This window comes from Hylaeus anthracinus, unplaced genomic scaffold (assembly GCF_026225885.1).
Source record: "Hylaeus anthracinus isolate JK02 unplaced genomic scaffold, UHH_iyHylAnth1.0_haploid 5, whole genome shotgun sequence".
Taxonomy (NCBI): Eukaryota; Metazoa; Arthropoda; class Insecta; order Hymenoptera; family Colletidae; genus Hylaeus; species Hylaeus anthracinus.
The window spans coordinates 2,418,215-2,437,476 of NW_026535322.1; the positions used below are offsets into that span (position 1 = coordinate 2,418,215).

Consider the following 19,262-nt stretch of genomic DNA (forward strand, 5'->3'; position numbering starts at 1 on the left):
GCGGGGGAGGAGCGGGGGAGAGAGATGCGAGATAGCGGCCGGAACCGGCCTCCACCGCAACTCTTTCGTCCTTCGTTTCGCGTCCTTCGCCGTTCCTCCAACCCTCTTTGGGCCCGTCTTCCTCCTTCTTGACCGCCGCCTCCCTTTCCTCTTTCTTCTCTCTATCCCCCTCCTGTCTCCCCGGGGTCCAGACTCGCTGGCCTCGGCCGACTGTCCTTTATTTATTAACGCAATTAAAGAAACAGAGTGTCGAGCGTCCACGGCCGGCTTTCTACTGTGCCGATGCCGCGGTCCTCGAGGGGGAGAACAGGGGAAAGGTAGGATTCAATTCTACGCGGTGCCAGCCACTCACGGAACTCGAAAGGGTTGTCGCCAAATTCACGTGAAACCTGGCTCGCTCGAAATTGGGACTTTTACGCAATTCGGGGCGAAGTTTCTAGGTTTTGTGATGGATAATGTTCTGTTCTCGCAGGGAGAGTTTGGAGTTTGAAACGTATCGGTTCCGAGGTCTCTGAATTATTTATCATAAAGTTCGTCGACATAGATAGATGCAATTGCAAGTCATTCCAATCGCGTGTACCCGTGCTCGAGAACATGCAATATTATAACCCAACGCCAAAAAGAGTCCACCGCGAGTCTCGATCGTCAATCGACGTGTCAGATCGTGTAAATCGAAAATAGACCAGAACGCGCCATTAGTTCTCGTTGCGATCTCAATCCCTGTCCAGGAGCGTCGTTTCTCTTGCCCCTGGAGCGCTTCTGGCCGACTCGCAATCAGAATAACGAGCCATCCGGTCGCACCGCCACATCAATCCGGTCTGGGTTACGTTTTGACGAATCGCGGCACCGCGACGCGCGACGTCTTTATAGAGCCACCTTCTGGCGCCGCGCCAACACCACGCGTCGACGCCGAGCAGCACGACAGTCGCGAGAAACTCATCCAACCCGTGTCAGTCGATTATTTTCCACGGGCTTCAGAAATGAAACACTGCGAGCCGCGTCCCGGCGAAGATTTACAGGCCACATTTGTATCGGGCTATCGCGCGCTAGGTCGAGCGATCGATGTCTCTGGAACTGCTGGAAATGAATCATTAGGAACGGAAGAAATTAATGAACTTGGAAAAAAATCTAACGTCCGTGTTTACTTCTGTTGAGCTCGCGTTATTAGCGGAGATTCATTCTTTCGAAACCTGACAGTAACAAATCGGTGCACGCGATCGATTATTTTCCGACGTTTAGAGTAGCTTGCCTTGTAGGATACATCGTTTATCTCGGATTTGTTGATGTCGACTTTGGTAGTCCGGAGTAGTAGTAAACATCGATTTATACTTGGTAGCGAGATATCTCGTCCAGTGTATCGAAAGTGTTAAAGACATTGGTCCAGGTGCAAAGGGTCGATAACCACCCTTTATTGATCGGCAAATCGCGGCGCATTAAGTTGTGCCGTGTCATAGATTACATGGTAATTTTCATTCGCGCGATTCGTGTACCGAGGTAGCGGGTTGAAAAAGCACGATCGCGTCCCGAGGACGGTATCGCGACCAATCTCGCGGCAACGCCTTTGAAGACGCCACGAGACGTCGTGTAAGGGCCGTGTCAAGTAATTGCGTCTGTGTTGCGCCGCGGTGCCTGGCGAACGGGGCGTTAATTTGACGCCACCGAGTGGAACGACGCGCTCAATTTCTCGAACTCAACGTTACCGCCGTTCTGACGTCGTATTCTCACCAGAGCGTCGAATGCGCGACGCCTCCTCGCGCTCCCCCGGACGTTCCGAATTAACCCTTTGAGCGGAAACGTGCTCGTTGATAAACGCGCGCCATTTTTTAAATCCCAACGGTGACCAGGGTGACTGATCGCGAGTACTCAGCGAGCGTCGCGACGACTTTTTTTCGTGGATGAAGAATAACGAGAGGACCCTTTATCGGGGGACGCGACTTGGAAACAAGCTATCTTATTGCGGGCTATCTTTTGGCAGCTATCACTGTACGAGCGATTAACTCCACTTTTTGAGAGATCTTAAATTTAAGTGTCGAAGCACTTGGTATAGTCACAACTTTTTATAAATTTTCGCCTCCAACAGTATCTCTACTCTCGAGAAAGCGAACGAATGAACGTCGAGTTCCAAAAGTGGCCCGCACAAGGAACCAAAGACCAAAGTTTTTCGCTGTTGCGTTCCTATCGGCGAGCATTCACCGAGTAAAACGTTTTATCGTTCGCCTCGTATCGTCCGCTCGAATCCCGTCCTCTTAACTCACGCCAGCCGCTCCCGACACCGGCTGGTAGCGAACGACGAGATGCAATTTCTCCCGTCGCAAGAAGTCACTCTAAGGGAGCATCTCGGTACCAATTTCCCCGCGAAATTGCGATTTCGAGCGGTACGAAACGCAGTGGCAGGCCCGTTTAATCTCCCAGGCGTTCTTTCCGACGCGGACAAGGGGGATATTTGCGTCTGGGCGTTCATCGCCTCTTTGTCCTGCCACGCCAACCGCTATGGTTTCTTTTAACTCATTAGTCGGTGAAATATATTATCGGCAGCGAGCATACGAGGCTAATAACGTCTTTAGCGCGGTAACACGGGACTCTGGTAATTGATAACCGCGAAGGAGAGTACCCCGTGATTAAAGGGTTCGCGTATCGTTCATCTAGGTGCTCGGGGGACTCCTTTGATCTACCCGTGGAAATTACGTCTCGTGTCCAGCTTCTGTTCGATAAGCATGCGACGATCCCGTAAATGTACTTTACGGTGCTGTAGTGGTTGCGTTACGTTCTTCTCGAGGCTCTTGCTGCTCGATTAGATAGGCACCTAATTGTTTCAAGTACTTGGCGGAGTGAAATGTTCGAGTTGCTCTTCGCTAACGCGAACGTTCTAGAAATAAATACTACGACAAACGTTACGTTACGTAGGTTTCAATTGTCACGAAACAAAATTTCATTCTCATAGAAACGTTCACGAATATTCACGTGGCGATCAACGTGTTAACCATTCGATCACTGACTACCCTCGTGACGAAGCGTTTCGGTCGAGCCGCAAGGAAGTCGATTCGCAAACCCTTCTAATCGGCTTCCACCCTTGGCCTTCGCGGAGGGTGTCTTTGTTCCATCGGTGAACATGTTCACCCGCAGAGACGTTCACTCCTTGTATGTATGTTAGCCGGCATACCGCGGCTAAAACTGTCTCCGGCAGTGTCTCTTCGTTACGTCCCCACACCTCTCCGCCCTCCTCGCCGTTCGTGTTCCTTCTGCTCTCCCTGAGTCAGCGTGCATCTCGTAGCCCGAGTGGAGAAGCTCTTAATTTACCTTTCCTACGTCGAGAAAGCGTGGTCCCGCGCGATGAAAACGACCGCGGGGGGGATGAAGAGGACGCCCAGGAGGGTGGCGGAGGGACGAAGAGGGAGAGACGTGCACGGCACATAACAATTAGGTCGTGTTGTCTTGAATTCTAAGCAGGCTAGTGAACTGATCCTGAGCACCGTCGCGAGATAAATGCGGCCTTAAACGATACCGATATAGACGGGCTGCTACGCCGATCGCTTGCCAAACTCGCTCGTGCCCGACAACCCCCTACCCCGTTCTGCCCTTTCTCGTTATCGAGCTCTTTCTCTCGGGCACGACGACCACAGCGGGCCATCTGCGGGATGACTCCTTCCAGCGTCTCCATTCAACTCCTTTTCTGGCGGTTATGAATGTTTCTTCTTGTTCCTGGCTCCCCCATTCTCGATATCGTTACTTCGCGTTCTTTCACATCGAAGTATCATTCACGGGCTTCCTTTTTTTGCTTGACCTTCGGTGGATGACGAAAACGAAGCACAGGGTCGTATTTTATTCGTATTCTACGAGTTGCATTTCTGGACGCGTTTTTCCAATAGACATAAAAGGCACGAATACTTGTGGGACTGACTGTACGTTTTAGCACCATTCACGGTGTTCTTAAAAAATTCTGTTTCGTTCGATTCCGACCATTAGAATCAGAGAAATGGACCCCACTATTAATATATTCACAAAATATTTGTATCTGGCATTTGCTACCAACGGAAAAAAATTCTCAAACGCGAGTATCGTCTTTCTTTCCTACGGTACCCCATCTGTATTCCTTTCAACCCTCAAAGCGCCGTTTACCTTTCACGGTTCAACCTGTCCCCCCCTCCCCGCTCTTCCCTCCTTTACCCCACATCCTTGCTGTATGTTCCCTCGCTCCCATCTCTTATTTTTTTCACCCAATTCCATGCCCGCCTTCTCGCCCGCGCTCGCCCCGTCTCTCGCGCGACTTCCACTCCTTCTTCTTCGTCTCTTTCCACAAGCCGACAGCGAGGGTTTTAAGTCTCCCAAGTACGACGACGGTACAATTGTTACGAGGCTTGTTAGCGTTGTCGCGGGCTAATGGCGCACTTTATTATCGGTCCCCGGCCGGCTCCGCGTTGCGTTCGCGGTGGATGCGCTTAAATCGCCGCCCTTTGATGCATTAGTCCCGGTCCCAGGATGGTGCTGTCCAATCTTCGATGCGCGTGCTTCGATGACGGCGGAGAGCATCGAGGCCGAATCGTAATTGGAACCAACCGAGGCCAGCCCCTCTTTACTTTGCGTGAAATCCAAACAATTGACTCTACATGGTTAGTTCCGTCGCGAACTAGGCATTTGCTTGCACGGTCTTGCGAATTTCTGGTTTGGCATGAGTTAGAAGGTTTTCCGAAACACCCTGTGTTAATTCGTTCTGTGGTTGACTTGAAAGCGCAATTGAAGCGAAGGTATCTGGTATTACATCCTCAGTTCGAATTATATCGTTGATTTAATTGAGATTCTAATGTTACTCTTGTAGGTCTACGACAATGTGTGCCAAAATCTAAGGTATTTGCTGTACGTATCCTAACTTCGTTTTGTATCTCACCTTTCAGTTTGTCGTGGGCAAGCGCTCTTTGAAAGTGTTCCTCCACCTCGGACGCTGCATCCCCTCGGTAATGAGTGAAGACCACACAGTTCGCGTTCATGTATTCCGCCCTGCTTCCGCCATCGTCAGAGTCCTCCGCGGCGGTACCAGTACCTACGGCTGCGAGAAAATTAGCAAGGCAACATTCGTCAGAGCCTGACCATTTGTTTACGTTGGGTTCGTAAAAAATCAACCAGATTTACGAATGATCTTTGAAAACAATCGATGTGACAGAAATTTAAAAGTGAAAGAGTGAGCAGAAAGAGGGAAGTGGTAGACTAAGAGATTTTTGTTTCGACTCACCGTCCGTCGATCTATCGTCGTCTAACGTTCTCGAGGGTTGAGAAGTGGTCGTCGCAAGGGGTGGTCGTGGTTGCGGGGTTGGTCTTGGCGACGCTGGACTTGGCGCTGAACCGACGGAACCCGCGCTGCTGGGCTGTCCTTGCGGGACACTTCCACTGGCACCGCAAATTTCAAGGCCAGCCGCCTCTAGCGATCTTTGGTGAACGTTCAACTGTACAAAGAACATCGATTTGTTCAATAAATTCTTCGATAAATGAGAATTCGGTCCTTTTACTATTTTTCTGGCATTATTTTTCTTCGGATAGATAACATTGCAATTATAATTCAAAATAGTGACAAACTCAATGTAAATATTTTATTTGAGTACGTCGTTTCGCAACTAAGTTGTCAACATATTAACATTGCGCCCCCCCCCCCCCATTGCTAGGTGTCTCTTAACAAATGGACACACGATAAGCATTGGCAGTGATTGAGCGTTTATACACTCGGCGATTAAGATAGTCACGGTTTGAGTAGAATATGAGTCGTTGCTTTGGCTATCTTGATAAATTTCGCAACGTCCTTTCACTTAACAATTTTCACACGCTTCTACCTCGACTTCTACATTGCGCGTAATTACTATCGATCCTTGTTATATCTGCAATTTTCAATGATCGATTAAGCTATGCTCTCGTATTTGCGCAATGCATAGTTGATTATCAAATAATAACCGAGAACTCTAATAGATCGCTCCTATCAGTTTTAATTAAACATGTCACTCCTTGCGAGCAAAAAATAAATACCGCGATAAATGTTTCATTATGTAGTCTGCGATAGTCTAAATAATATTCAATCCTAATAGAAATTTTCAAGAACACTTGCCTGGCAGTTAACGTGTTAAAAATATTCTTTCCCTTTGGTATACGATATGCCTTCTCTACCGTCGGGCTGTCTAGTTTGGACGAACACCGAGTTAATTACAGCGTCAACTCGTTCCACCCCATCCCCCGATCATCCCGTCGAAGCACTCAACCATAGAGTACAATCATCGAGTAGGACTCGTCGATCGATACCTCGAATCGCAACAACTCCCACGCGACGGTTGACCTGCACCACGTCCATATACGAGCGAACGCCAAAATATCGCAGACCCAGCAAGACCGTCGACAACGAAATGCCTGTCGATGAAACGTCTCGCCGTCCGACTGTGAACGGCGCGGATAATCCCAGGGATTTTACCACCCCCGCCGTCCCTCAGTCGTCTGCTCGTCGAGCCGAACGCCGCTCGTCCTGGTTGACGTTTAGTAGGTAAATCGTACGAGCGACGTCCTTAGAAGAGGGGTAAGCCTCCATTGAGCACATACCGACGCCAGGCGTCGGCGTCCATTGTACATCCTACCACCGGGGGCCGGGACAGACTGCAAATAGCGCGAGAGCTATGCTATGTGCACTGGCATCGTCACGGCTGGTCGCAACGAGACCAAATAGGACGTAATGCTCGCTATTCATTAGATCCTAGGGATGCAAATGCCGCGCTGGGTCATGGCATTCTGCTCGAATTTTTTCGCCCGCTCCGCACCGCGCGATACGATCGTGCCCGCGACCAAGCCAACTATTCGGCCACGCCGGATCGAAAGATGGCACCGACCAAAGCCTGGCTACGTCGACGCTCGATTGAGACATTCCTCGACGGGGCCTGTCGATTTAGATGACCCTTGTTCTCTCGATCCGACTTCTACGCTCTTTGGAAGCCTTCTTGTTCTCTGAACGTCGCGAAGAGTTGGCCACGATTTTCGACGGAACACCAATATATGCAAGTATAACAAAGAATCCTGATCTCTCTTTACTCTGGTATGTTAACTTCATCCCCTTCCTATAGAACGCGAAGACTAGACGACTCGAAAGCAGAGCATCCACCAATTAAATCTGTCCTACCAATTGGCTAAACAGGCAGCCATTCCCATCCTACTTTCCTCCTGTAAAACATTTCTCGCCTACTCCATACACACCAGGTCCAACGTTTCCCAGAAGACACCCGCGAGCGCAGACAATTGATGTCAATTGCGAATAGCTCCGGACGTTGTCACCATACCTCGATCAATCCTCGGTGAGGCGAGGTTTGCGCGCCTCCTAGGCGAAACCGTTAGCGAGGTTCATCAACTCGAAAGCAACCAAAGACGCCAATTAATTCCTCGCGAATAATCCGCGACGGGATTATTCGAGGAACTCGGAGGACGCGGCCGTCTCGATCGGAAACTGACCGGGGATGCCATCGGCTGCGTAATTTTACCTAGCCTCTCCTTGTTGGTCGGTAGTCGTGGAGACCTGGTCACGTTATGGCGGGAGTCGAAGGTCAGGAGATTGACGAGCGATCGAAAGTGAACGGCAGTGGGTACACACAGGCTAATGCCGGCTAACAGAGATCGCGCAAGACGATCCTTGGCGCGTTACTCGCGCGGTCCCAGCGATCGCGACGATGCCCAGTCGAGGAGAAATACGACCGCGTAAATGCCCGACGCGTTTTAACGACGATCGTAGAGATTTCCCGCGGTGACATCGAGGCCAGATGTTTCCTTACCGGGACTTCCTCAGTCGCGAGCCATGGTCGCACCTCAGGGAAACGGTTGTCTCCGCTGATGCGTCAACACCTTCGCGTTCTCCAGTTTCGGACGACTCTGATTGCTATCGCGATATCAACCATACATTTTCTTCCGTTCTATTCTATTAAATCCTGTTTTCCGATATCATTAAATTCCACTTTCTACCGATGCATAATCGAACTCTGTTCTCGAACCGTCCTCGCACGATTAAATTCTATTTTCAGTGTACAAGTATGCACCTCGTCGAGAGATGAAAATACTGGCACGATCAGCGCTTCCTGCATCGATGTTTGATCGCCGCGGCTCCATCTTCGAAATAAGCCGAAGCACAGCCGTACGAATTAATTCCATGTTCCTGGGCGCGCGTATATTAGCAACAAGATAAATCGGAGAGACGAATACGGGACGCCGATATTCATTATGCCTAGAATCCTATCTAACGGCGGGACTCGAAGCACCGCCGGGTACATCGATCCTCGAGATCGCACCGAACACGATCGTAATGATCCAAGAAACCGCGCGCTGGTGTGCGCGAGGCGCATGCCTGCCCGACGCGATGATAAAGGACGCGCGATCGCAGGCCCGCGTATGCGTTGTCGGTAGCCATTATTGTTGCGCGAACTATCGCAAATAAATCTGCCTGGACGGACGTGCGTGCATGAATTATTAGCCTGAACACCGGTGAATCGAGGAACCACCGTGATTGGCCTCCCGTGGAACTTAAATTCCGCGGGTGACGCAACTCGTGCCCGCAGTGGGATGTTTGCACAGAGATATCTGATATAATTGACCTTTGTTAGCTTCGTAAAAATGTGTGTGCGTGCTTTGATGAAATAAAAGTTAGAATAAATACTGATACTAAATAAATATCTAGTACTACATGAAAGGTACGAGTGACGCACTTTTAAATTTGATCAACTGTTTCCGCGGCGAAGGTGCGAGCTGAATGGGCGAGAGTCGCACGCATACTGCAAAGTGACATTAAGTGGAGTCTGGCGCGTAGGAGCATTCATCCCTCGCATAAACTAGACAGTTTATAGAATGAATTAGAGTCTCAGACTCGCTAATGAACGATCGCAATCGCCCGAGGAGATGTATGAGTGTCCAGGCGCAACGCGAACGCATACCCAAAGCTCATCATTCGACGGCACGATACACGCAATTGCAGTTGCGTGTGATGTCGCGGTGGCCATTACTGTTGCGCGAGTTCCCGCGAATGGGACCGGCCGACAGATGGGCGTGCATGACGTTAAGTATAAGTTTAACCCTGGCAGATCGTCCGAGGGACGCGCATGGTCCATTACTCGGGCGCGACACACTTTGCCAGGAGCATGGTCCTCTTTTACATTCGAAGTTCTTCGAATCGCAGGAATCGCTGCCATTGCGACATTTCGCAAAATCGTTGTCGAGCGAAGGGATCGCAGTTACAACATTGAAGATGCGAGAATGGTTTCGACTTCTTCATTGTTTCACGTTGCGGGGCGTTCTGGCTTTTTCGAGTTACCATTTTGTCTAGCGAGTTTACTGTTGGGACCCTTCACCCTTGCATTAATGATTACCAAGTATCAAAATTCTGTCTAGAATCCACCTTCTTTCAAGAAAAGATGGCACATGCAACTGCCAAGGGAAGAAACCGTCTGTAAAAGCGTCGCTCGTCGAAATAAATAATCGTCAACCATCCAGTAAAGTCGCGGAGACGTTCGCTCTGGGTTTCTCGTCCCCCCGATCAGTTTGTCGTCTCCGCGGATCCTCCCCCGTCGCTCGCCGTTGACAAGCAACCTTTTGGCGTGCATATCGAGACCGGTGCGCGTACCCCGCCTAACCAATTACGCCCATACATTAGCGGCGTAACCGTGCAACGCACGAAAATAAGCTGACGATGATGTATGCAGTGACTGATGGCGAACGGCCGAGGGACGCGTGGGACGAAAGGAAAAGCCACTCTCGCGACGGCAACGCGAATATACGCTCGGCGGCTACGCCTTCGAGATGTTATCATTATCCGCTATAATAAACCGGGGCCTGGCATTCCACGGGGTAGTAGATCACCGACGTGATCCACAAAGAGCGAGAAACCGGGCGTACGCGGAGCAAACGACGCCGAATGATGACCGCCGGCATTCGAGGAACGTGCAATTGATCATGAACTTGGGTATCGCCGTCAGCAAGAAACCCGCTCCGGGACTCGCCTCGTTTTCAGCGCGTCTCCGCCGACAACCGATTGCTTCCCTCTTTTTTGACGGGAACTTCGCGAAACCGATTTCGAGGGGAACCCTGCAGCGGAGGGAACGGGCGAGAGCGGACGTTTTTGGGGTTGCGTGTGCAAAGTGGAATGAGTTTGCGAAGTAACGGCCAGAGTTACAGACGCGTGGAATCTACGCGAGTTCGTTAAGGATTGACGGGTATCGAGGTGCGTTTTGAGATGGATGGAGTGCATTTGTTTCGGGGATTCGTGGATTAAAATTCAAAGAAATCGTCCAAAGTGTCAAGAATTTCGAAGAGGACTCGTATCGACAAACCTGAACAAATCCTACCAAATCGAATCAAGACCAGAACCAACGAGTTCCCTAAGAAAAGACTAGCAGATGACTTCCCTCCGCTCTCGCAAGCGGTAAACTCACCTGTCAACCATTCACCTGTCCTTCCTCGACTCGAAAGCCATTAACGTGCAAGTAGACGAAACAACGTTTTGTATTCGTTGGCGAGATCTTCCCAGGTTTAACCGGTCAAAATGTTCCTCTGCCCCTGGCTTCTCCATCTTTGCAGAGCCCGCTTACGTCGGTTCAATTAAACCGGACAATAATTCGCACTCGTGTCGGCGACGGGGATAACGAGCGGCCAAAGGGAGGAGCAAAAGTATCGAGGATTAAACCCGAGACGCGGTGAATCTTCCATAGATTACCACGCTGAAGCATCTAGCGTCGGTCGGACGACAATGTGATAATTAATCGAAGCAAGCCTGTCCGCGATGACCGCTCTTCCTACTTTGCTTTTTCTCTTTCGCTCGAGGCGCGCTGGCTTCCTTCGAAACGCTCCGTGTCCTCGACATCTCGCAGCCAACGAGAGAAGCTCTAGCCAAGAGCTGCTCGCGGTCTTTCAAAGCATTCCGAAGCGCGAGCGCCTGTTCCTCCCGTTCCCCTATGCTCCCCCCTTTGCCAACCCCCCCGCCACCATCGCATCTACCACCGGTGTCGAGTCACTTCGCGAACCTAAGACCGCGTCTTTATTTGTTTCCCATTTGTCTTATAGATCTCTGAATCTTTGTATCGTGGCTCTGCCGTTCTTCTCCGCCTCTCCACAGTCCATCTCCGTGCCTCCTCCCCCCCCTCCCGTAAAATACTTAATACACCTCGATGATCCGAGACGTTGATTCGGATTTATGTTCCCTGCGAGTCGGAGGAGCGTGGAACCCGGTATTTGTTACGTTCGTCGATGTTCTTGCCAGCGTTTGCTCCTGCGCCGAAAGTATCCTGGAATCTAGGGGCTGGTTTTTGCTCCGGTGGACTAATCGCGCTAATAATTTGTGTCCGATGGCGAGTTTAACAGGCCAGGTTGATGGAGACTTGGGCCGGTAACAAGATTCGGGTTAGGTATGTTGATTGGAGTGGCAGGTGTCGATGTGAAACGTATTTTCCAGCTTTCGCGCATGGCGGGACAGAGATTATTCGTGCCGATAATTTGGTGGACTCCAATTTGAAGAGAGGAGTCTGACGAAGGCAATCGTCAGTGCATGGGTCGAGGATCGTCGACGCAGGTGCTGGAGTAGAATACGCGAGACTCTTTTTATCATCCAAATTTTGACCTTGGAGTCAAGTTGTCTTTCGGTGCATTCATCCCTCGCTCGCAGAAAAATCCACCGTAAACGTCCACCGAGGTGCACGAGTCGAAAGCATCGAAAACGTTCGAATTCCATCTGATCGACAGACGTCTTACATCGCTCGATCACTCCGCGAGCCGTCAAACTCGCTAAAATTTGTCGATCTCGGCGACGACACCGTGGCGGCTCCCGAAAATCGTGTAAAACCGGACAACCCCCATCGATCCAGAGCGAAACGAATGACCGGGACGTCCCGGGGGCCGATTCCCACATCAATTCAACCGAGAAGAGCTGCACGGGATCCGTTCGACAAAGGCAGCGAACGGGAGGAGAGCGGAAACAACTGGCGATACGAAAAAGAATGGACGACGCTCGAAAAAGGGATGAAAAGGAGCGTCGAAGCGGAGAAAAAAAGGATGGAGAGGAACACACGACGAAGAGGGGAGGGAGCGGCAGAGTCGGTAACAAGCTACCATGGGGTATCTTGCAATTTGTTTGCCGGACACGGCCATTCGTCGACACGATTCTCCTATCTTGAGCGCAGATGAGAGGAGTCCGACTCTGCTCTCGGTCCACAGATCTCGGCCGCGGCGCGGGGATTACGACTATTGATAAGGCGTCGGTGAACGAGGTTCCCTTTAGTTAAGTTTAGTTCATTAGCAAACCAGCCAGGTGGACGATGGAGCGATCCCTCGTCCGGTCGACAAATTACAACGAGATCGGTCCCCGCCTACGTTCGATTCCGACCACTTTGGGGACACGAGAAAATGCGCTACACGCGGCCTGCCGAGGAATTGTCGGGATTCGCGAGTCCGGGGATCCGTAATCGATAGCCTGGGAAGATCTGACGAAAGACTTGCTTGTTCGAGGCGGATAGATACCGATAAGGTATCTATAAGGTAAGGACTGCTATTGGGAGCTGGGAAGTTGATTAGACGCAGGAATGCGACCTAGACCCTAAGCTTTCGTCTACAAGGCAGAATAAACTGCATTAAAATTTCGTTTGTTTGCGGGAGACGATTCGAAATTAGCATCGTACCCCAAAATGATAACGACAACTAACGCGGTAAGCACGCGACGACCAAGTCGATTGATTCCGCGCGTCAACGGAGGAACGTTGGACTTCAACGCGGCCGTGTGGCATTCCGCGTACTCGGGCTCCTTTGCTCCCCAGCCGCGTAAATTGCACGTGTAAACCGGCGCTATGAATTTCACGGCAACATAATCGTAAAGCCGATAAATAGAGCGAGATTCCTGGAGGTGTCGGGGATCGCGTGACTTTAATAACCAGCAATTTTTATCATAACCCAGACTCCGGAGGTGCCTTTAATTAATTAGTGAGAAAGGAAAATGATCTGTCCTCCAACGATGGAGACTCTACCAATCTCAATTAATCGGAAAGACGTGTATCGATCGATGATTCATTGCCCTCGCACCCGATTGGCAGGAAATACTTCGCGATCCTTATTAGATTCCGGTGACTTATGATGTCTGACACTGAAGTCTGGATTCCCTTAAATGGACGCAACGTTCCTCGGGCAACTCTACTCCACGGTTTTTCAGCGGCGACGTGGTTTAGTTTGATATCAACGATGAGCGAAATTGGGATCGTATAACGAATGTGTTTTCAGGTTTTGTTTTTTAATTAAACACAAATGGTATTGTCATTGTAAATGAAAGTGCACTACGATTAAACGCGGAACCTAATAGAAGATTCTCTCTCGTATGCTCTATTCCTCTTGCATGACGAGAATCTCACGTGCAGACCTCGACAAATAAAGCTTTCGATTCTTTCGTCGACGAACGACCATCGAGCGACTCCTCCCGTTATCTTGCTCGCGCTCGTCCTCGTTCAACCAGCGCAATCATTGGTGCTTAAAACGTAGACGTCGGACATCGACAAACGAGCGAGCCCCCTCCGATAAGGGCTCGTTCGGTTCGCTGAAAAAGAATTGTGCCGGTATCCGTTTAATGTCTCCTCCCCGTAAGTACCATACCAGCCGAGATATCCCTGAGTAATATTACCGCATCGCAATATAAATGAAAACGTATCCGGGGACGCGAGATCATCGCAATGGCGTGGCATCCGGGGGACCTCTAGCTGACCCGCGCAATTCCTTGCACAGGTTCAGCCAGGAAGATCGCAGAGATAATCAACGATATGTAATCGAGTAAAATTGAAAATTCGAGTCATGGATCCGAGATTTTGATCAGGGAACGAATAATTATGGAAGAGGATCTTTTCGCTAGGTCGGACACTTGAAATTACTCGGATATTAAAATTTTCCAATATGAAATTACATGAATATTAAAATGCTCTAATATTGGATCATTTGAATATTAAATTACTCCAACGTGAAACTATTCAAATATTCGATTGTTAATTAATTCGATCGCGAAGGTATTGCAATATTAAATAATTCAGCTATTAAAATATTCCAATACGAAATGATAGGAATATCGAATAACCGTAGTAATAGTCCCGAAAGACTGCACGGGAGGCGACAGGTACCCATCCCCGAGCTAGGCTATCCAGGCCACTGGGTATTGGAAGGGGGCTTGGAATAGGCGCGTTAAAAGCCACGGAACCCCCGAGAAGATACCGACGAGACGAGGCCTTTAGTGTCCTGTTATCAGGCCCGATCCGATACGGTCACCAATAACTTCGGCTACCTACCGCAGAGCCGTACTAAAGGTTATGCTCTCCCCGGGGCTCGTAGCCACCAGCCGCCCGGACCATTTACCAACTTATTACTATGTACCCGTCTCCCAGCTCATTGAAAGTTCGCGCCAGGCCAATAGTTGTCCAATAAAAACCTGCTCTTTACATCCGCGGCGTAACGCGCCGCCAACCGTAACCGAGATGCATAACTTAATGCACTTTATCGGGGGACTTGTTCTTCCGTGCGCCGGCCAGCTGTCCGCCTGGGACCAAACGCCGAGCGATGAAGCTGTGACGCTGTTACAACAGGATTACGCTAGGATAACGCAAACGGATTCGCGGAATTCCGACCCGGGACCGAAATCTTGCGAATTGAAACGTGGGAAATTGAAATCGTCTTCGAAATAGATCGGATTGAATAATTTTTCGGAAAGGTACTTGCGCGTACTATGAATTAGTGGGAGTGCTTGAAAGGACTTCTGTATAAAAAAATTTTTTTTGTGTTTTAAGAACGGAAAATATTTTTTCAGGGAATCTTTGAGTAAGCTTAGAGTAATAAACGAAATTCCCGGGTCCACCGTGGCAATGGAGACCGGTTTTGTCGAGGGCCTGACAGCGGAACCATCGCAGTTTCACGCTCCAGAGAAGATCCTGTTAGCTTGACTAATCTCGGCGCCTGGAGTCGAGTCGCTGAAATGGTCAAATAAAAGAAACTCCGCGCCCTACCGAGCACCTTGTAAAATAGAGAAAAGCGTCACCCTCTTCGAAATAGAAATTTTTTATACATTTCTAATAAAACACTTAACAATGTTGCTCCGCGAAATTCCACCCGACCCCATAAAACTTCATTAGATTTGCATCTATCCCAGAACGCAGGGAACTTCATTCCAACAACTTAATTCTACGATAGCCTGGCGAATACCAATCAAACGGTACGCCACTGAAATTCCAACAATCCGCGACAGACTTCAACGTTCTTCTCGATTCGGAAACTTCATACATCTAGGGACACGCGTTTGGCAACTCGCCTAATTATTTCCTTATTCGCGGATTAAACGCGCAGCCCGCGGTTACACGGCGACACGCGAAACCTTTCGTTTCCTTATGACTGGTGCGCGACATATGAATACCTGTTTCACATTTCATTGCATCGGGGAGTCGACCGAACTACTCTAGGAATTCGACGAATGTCCACCGCGGTCCGACACGCGTGCCATTTAAAAACCTGCGCTTGTCGTTTTACCGCGATTCCTTCGGTTTTCCGTCGCGCATCGACGATTTCGTCGGCAAGAACGAGCTTGTTCGTCCTCGGAGCTACGCGGAAGAAGAGCTACGCGGCTTTTTCTTCGCTCTTTCTGTGAAAGCTTTCTCTGGGATGGTAGCGACATTTTTAGGTTTGAACGGGTTAAGAAGTCTACTCTAACGCTAGATAAATTATGCGTATTTCACGTAGGATTGTATTCTGAATCAGACAGAGGAAGAATGTTTTTATTGTAGAGCTGAGACTTCGGAGTCTTAGGTGTGGCTCAAACATGGGTCAACACGTTAGATGACATTATATGACGCCAATCTGAACGTTAGAACGTATTAGCCAACTTCTTCTTATGTAGGTAGCAGGTAAACGCACCTTGTAATAAGATAAGCAATCAACACCTATGACTCCGAACCTTAGAGAACTCATTTAAAAGATACATATAAAAAGAAAAAAAAAAACTATCACCTGCTAATATCGATAGAAGAGAACGAACCATATTATGTTAATGTTAACCAACAACATCTTTAACTACAGGGGACCTCTTTGCAACCCAAGGACGATCGACACCTTCTAACCTCGATACTGTCCATCGACAACTGTTCCTTGCGTTAGCCAAGAGTACCTTCAGCCGTACACCCTGGAGACCGTCCTGGCTAGAAGTAAGAAGGGTAACCAGTCGGCCCGAAGGCATGAAAACAAGGTCGATCGGTTATCTCACGCGTACCAGATAGAAGCAGGTCGATTGATTGCCAACGCTCGTGACGCATCAAAAGAAAGATCGCCTTGGCGTGCGCGATCCCCTTTCGAAAATAATTCCTCCCCCCCCCCCCGCCCCCCTCACGCGACACTTAAATAGCTGTCGTCCATTACATGAACCGAGCGTACCGGCCGCGAGAATGCGCGATCCTTTGCGCACTGGCCGTGATTCGATTAATATTGAACGGGGCCTACCAGCAACGTCCATCGACTTCATAATCCGAGGAGTCCGCGCGCCAACTACTGGCGGGACCTCTCTATCCAGCGACACGGTAATTCCCGTTCTGTGTTTTCTTTTTTATCGGTGCGCGGTATTGCATTAGTCTCGATGCAAGTCTATTGAGGACGCGCGGGTTCGTCTGAATGCAGCGAGGACTCTTATTACACCGAGTTCTGGAAACTGTGTTCTGAAGAAGGTCGAAACTTCTTTTTCGATCGAAGACGTGAAAAATATTCGCGATTTTTCCTAAAAAAAATTGTTTAGTCGGGTATAAGTCAGTAATTTCAATCAGTGTTTTTCACTCAAGACGTAGAAAGATTGATTCTGAAAGTTAGACATCAATTCGATATTAAATTCGTCGATGCTCGAAGGGGAACCCGCAGGTAAGTCCCAGACCCCCCGAGGGATTCTACGAAAATTCGAGAAAAAGTGAAGGTTCGGTAGCGAGTCGGGTATCGGGAAGAGCATCGATTCGAGGATCAATCTTGGGCATCGTCGTCGAGCGGAGGCATCGTCGATCGGAATGCGATCCTCAGAAAACAGAGGTGGCCGGTGAACGCACCGGCACGGAGCCCGTAGCCCCCTTTAGCGCGTGTCGCAAAGAATGGCGTTCCTAGACTAAAAACGGAACAGCGGCAAGGAATGTAACGTTGCAGCACACCTTGCTCGGGACTGTGACACGAGTTCACACGGAGGACGCAGCGAAACGTGCGCGCACGGCCGACGCAATCCGGCCTGGCATGCGTGAGATATGGCGATGCCGTACCGATAATTGTCGCACATCCCAACAATCCCAGCGACCGTCCGTTCCGTCACCGAGCTATAACGCATCCGCGTGACGTGTTACTTTTCCACGTTCGAGCGTCCTCGGTCAACGCGTTTACCTGCTTTTTTCCTCGCCGCTTTGCTCCTTTCCTGCCCGTTCGCGGTCTTGGAGTCTTCGATTTCTCATAAGTTGACAAATCTAAAATAGAATGGAGGCCGACGGAGCAGATCAACTTTTACTAATACGGTGGAAGAAACGCTTTTCAGAGACTGGGAGATACTTTGAATGGTCGTCCAAGTTCTTGCGGGAGCTTCCAGTGGGGAATGACGACTTGTGCGAAGAGTCAGAGAGGTCTTCTTTTTTCTTCGCAGTCTTCCAAAGAGAGTGACGATGAAGCTAATGAACCATTGCAACCTTGCGAACTTTTTCAATGTTGTTCGTGCTATGCAATGTTGTTCACTACAGGCCCATCTACGGGGGACACGCCTCCGAGCTTTCTTTGTCTCAGATGGGAATGCGATGCAAGATTCTCAGGCTCGAATAGACTCAAGCAGCATAGCTTAAGTTCTTGACCCACCTTAACACTTCGTGTTGGATAATTGCCCACTGTGATTCCAACAGGAAAAACTATTAGGTAGACTGGAAGGTAATGTCGGGTATTCTACGTTAAATTCAAGTTTCTTACGAATTCCTATTTTTAATCAATTACGTAATCGCCCTAATTATCAACCCAATTATCAGTCTCTTGTCATCTAGTGTGTCAACGAGCTGATGAGTGATAAACAGGTATTTAAAATTGCAAAAACGACATTACTTTTACGCGATCCAAAATATTTTTTAGACGCCGCGATTAGATCAAACTAGTAAACTGCTTCTGATATTAGCAGCAGAAATTTTCGTCGTAAATCTAGCTCAAAGCTGGGTGGTTGAATGAAAAGGGCAGCTGCTCGCGGTCCGATTCTGGTGCAGTTCGCTGTAATCCAACGGGTCATCCGGTGTGATGAATTAGCATCGAGGATAGCGCTGTATCCATGCTCCTTCCTCGTGTTTGATGTTAAACGTGATTAACGTCTTCTTCTGATTCTAACCTAACCGTTTGATCTTGACATGCAAATCTATGCTGCGCCCGTAGTTGCGGGGATGTTATCGTCTCGGTTATTAACCCTTGAATGCCCTAAGTTTCAAATTTGATACCGGACTTTTAAACCGAATTGCAATTGGTTTCTTTTTAATATTTGACTGTATGTATGCTACCGTTGATATTTTTTGAAACTTAATTTGGAAAATCAGGCTTCTAAAGCTTAACGAATTCGGTGTTATTTTTCGAGTAATTTATAAAGCTTCGACGTGGCGTTATTATTAAAGAAAGTCTCCCAACGAACAGAGGGAGTTACCAGAATTTATAGCTGCATAAATTGTCGAACCACCACGTTCGCGACGAGATCAGCGAGGAAATCGCGACGCGTATCTAGAAGCGCCTGTCGTTCCCCGTGGAATGAATAGGCGGAAACAATCGCCAGTGGTACTTAACTAGGCGGTCACAATGAACGCATAAATTGCGTTTAACAAATTCGCCCCGGAAAATGGCGAATCTGCCTAGCAGGTTGTCCCGCCTAGCGCCCTGTCTTTCCCTTGCACGCGAAACGGAACGAGGCAGCTGCTACAATAGTCGCCCGTGGCGATTAATGGCGTCCGGTCGGAGATCGTAAATAACAATAAACCAGTTTACTCGAAGAACCGTCGCGTGGCTTCCGCGATTCTGGGAACCGTTCGAGTCGCTTGCTCCTCGTCAATGGCGGCTGCGTTGACGAGAGGCGATTAATTTCCGCGGACATGAATCGCGATCCGAGAGATTTTCCATCCAGGACCGAGATAGGGAGTCCCGAATGAGTTTCCTCGTTTTGTTCCCAATGCCGCGAAAGAAAAGTCTCGCCGACGAATGAGTCGTCAGTTCCGAGTGTTTGGCATTCTCCGTTTCCTTTC

General features: G+C 49.2%; 1 protein-coding gene across 4 annotated transcripts in view; it reads right to left on the bottom strand.

The window, feature by feature from the left end:
• LOC128896063 (protein vestigial) overlaps positions 1 to 19,262 on the bottom strand; it is an 82,500-nt gene that overhangs the window by 24,311 nt on the left and 38,927 nt on the right. For 3 of the 4 annotated variants that reach the window (XM_054159213.1, XM_054159217.1, XM_054159216.1), the window contains exons 2-3: positions 5,225 to 5,435; positions 4,883 to 5,041 (exon numbers count right to left, since the gene is read on the bottom strand). In XM_054159213.1, the coding sequence (XP_054015188.1) occupies positions 4,883 to 5,041; positions 5,225 to 5,435 (370 nt within the window). The remainder of the gene's footprint in view (positions 1 to 4,882; positions 5,042 to 5,224; positions 5,436 to 19,262) is intronic. The other variant, XM_054159214.1, reaches the window with a different exon arrangement.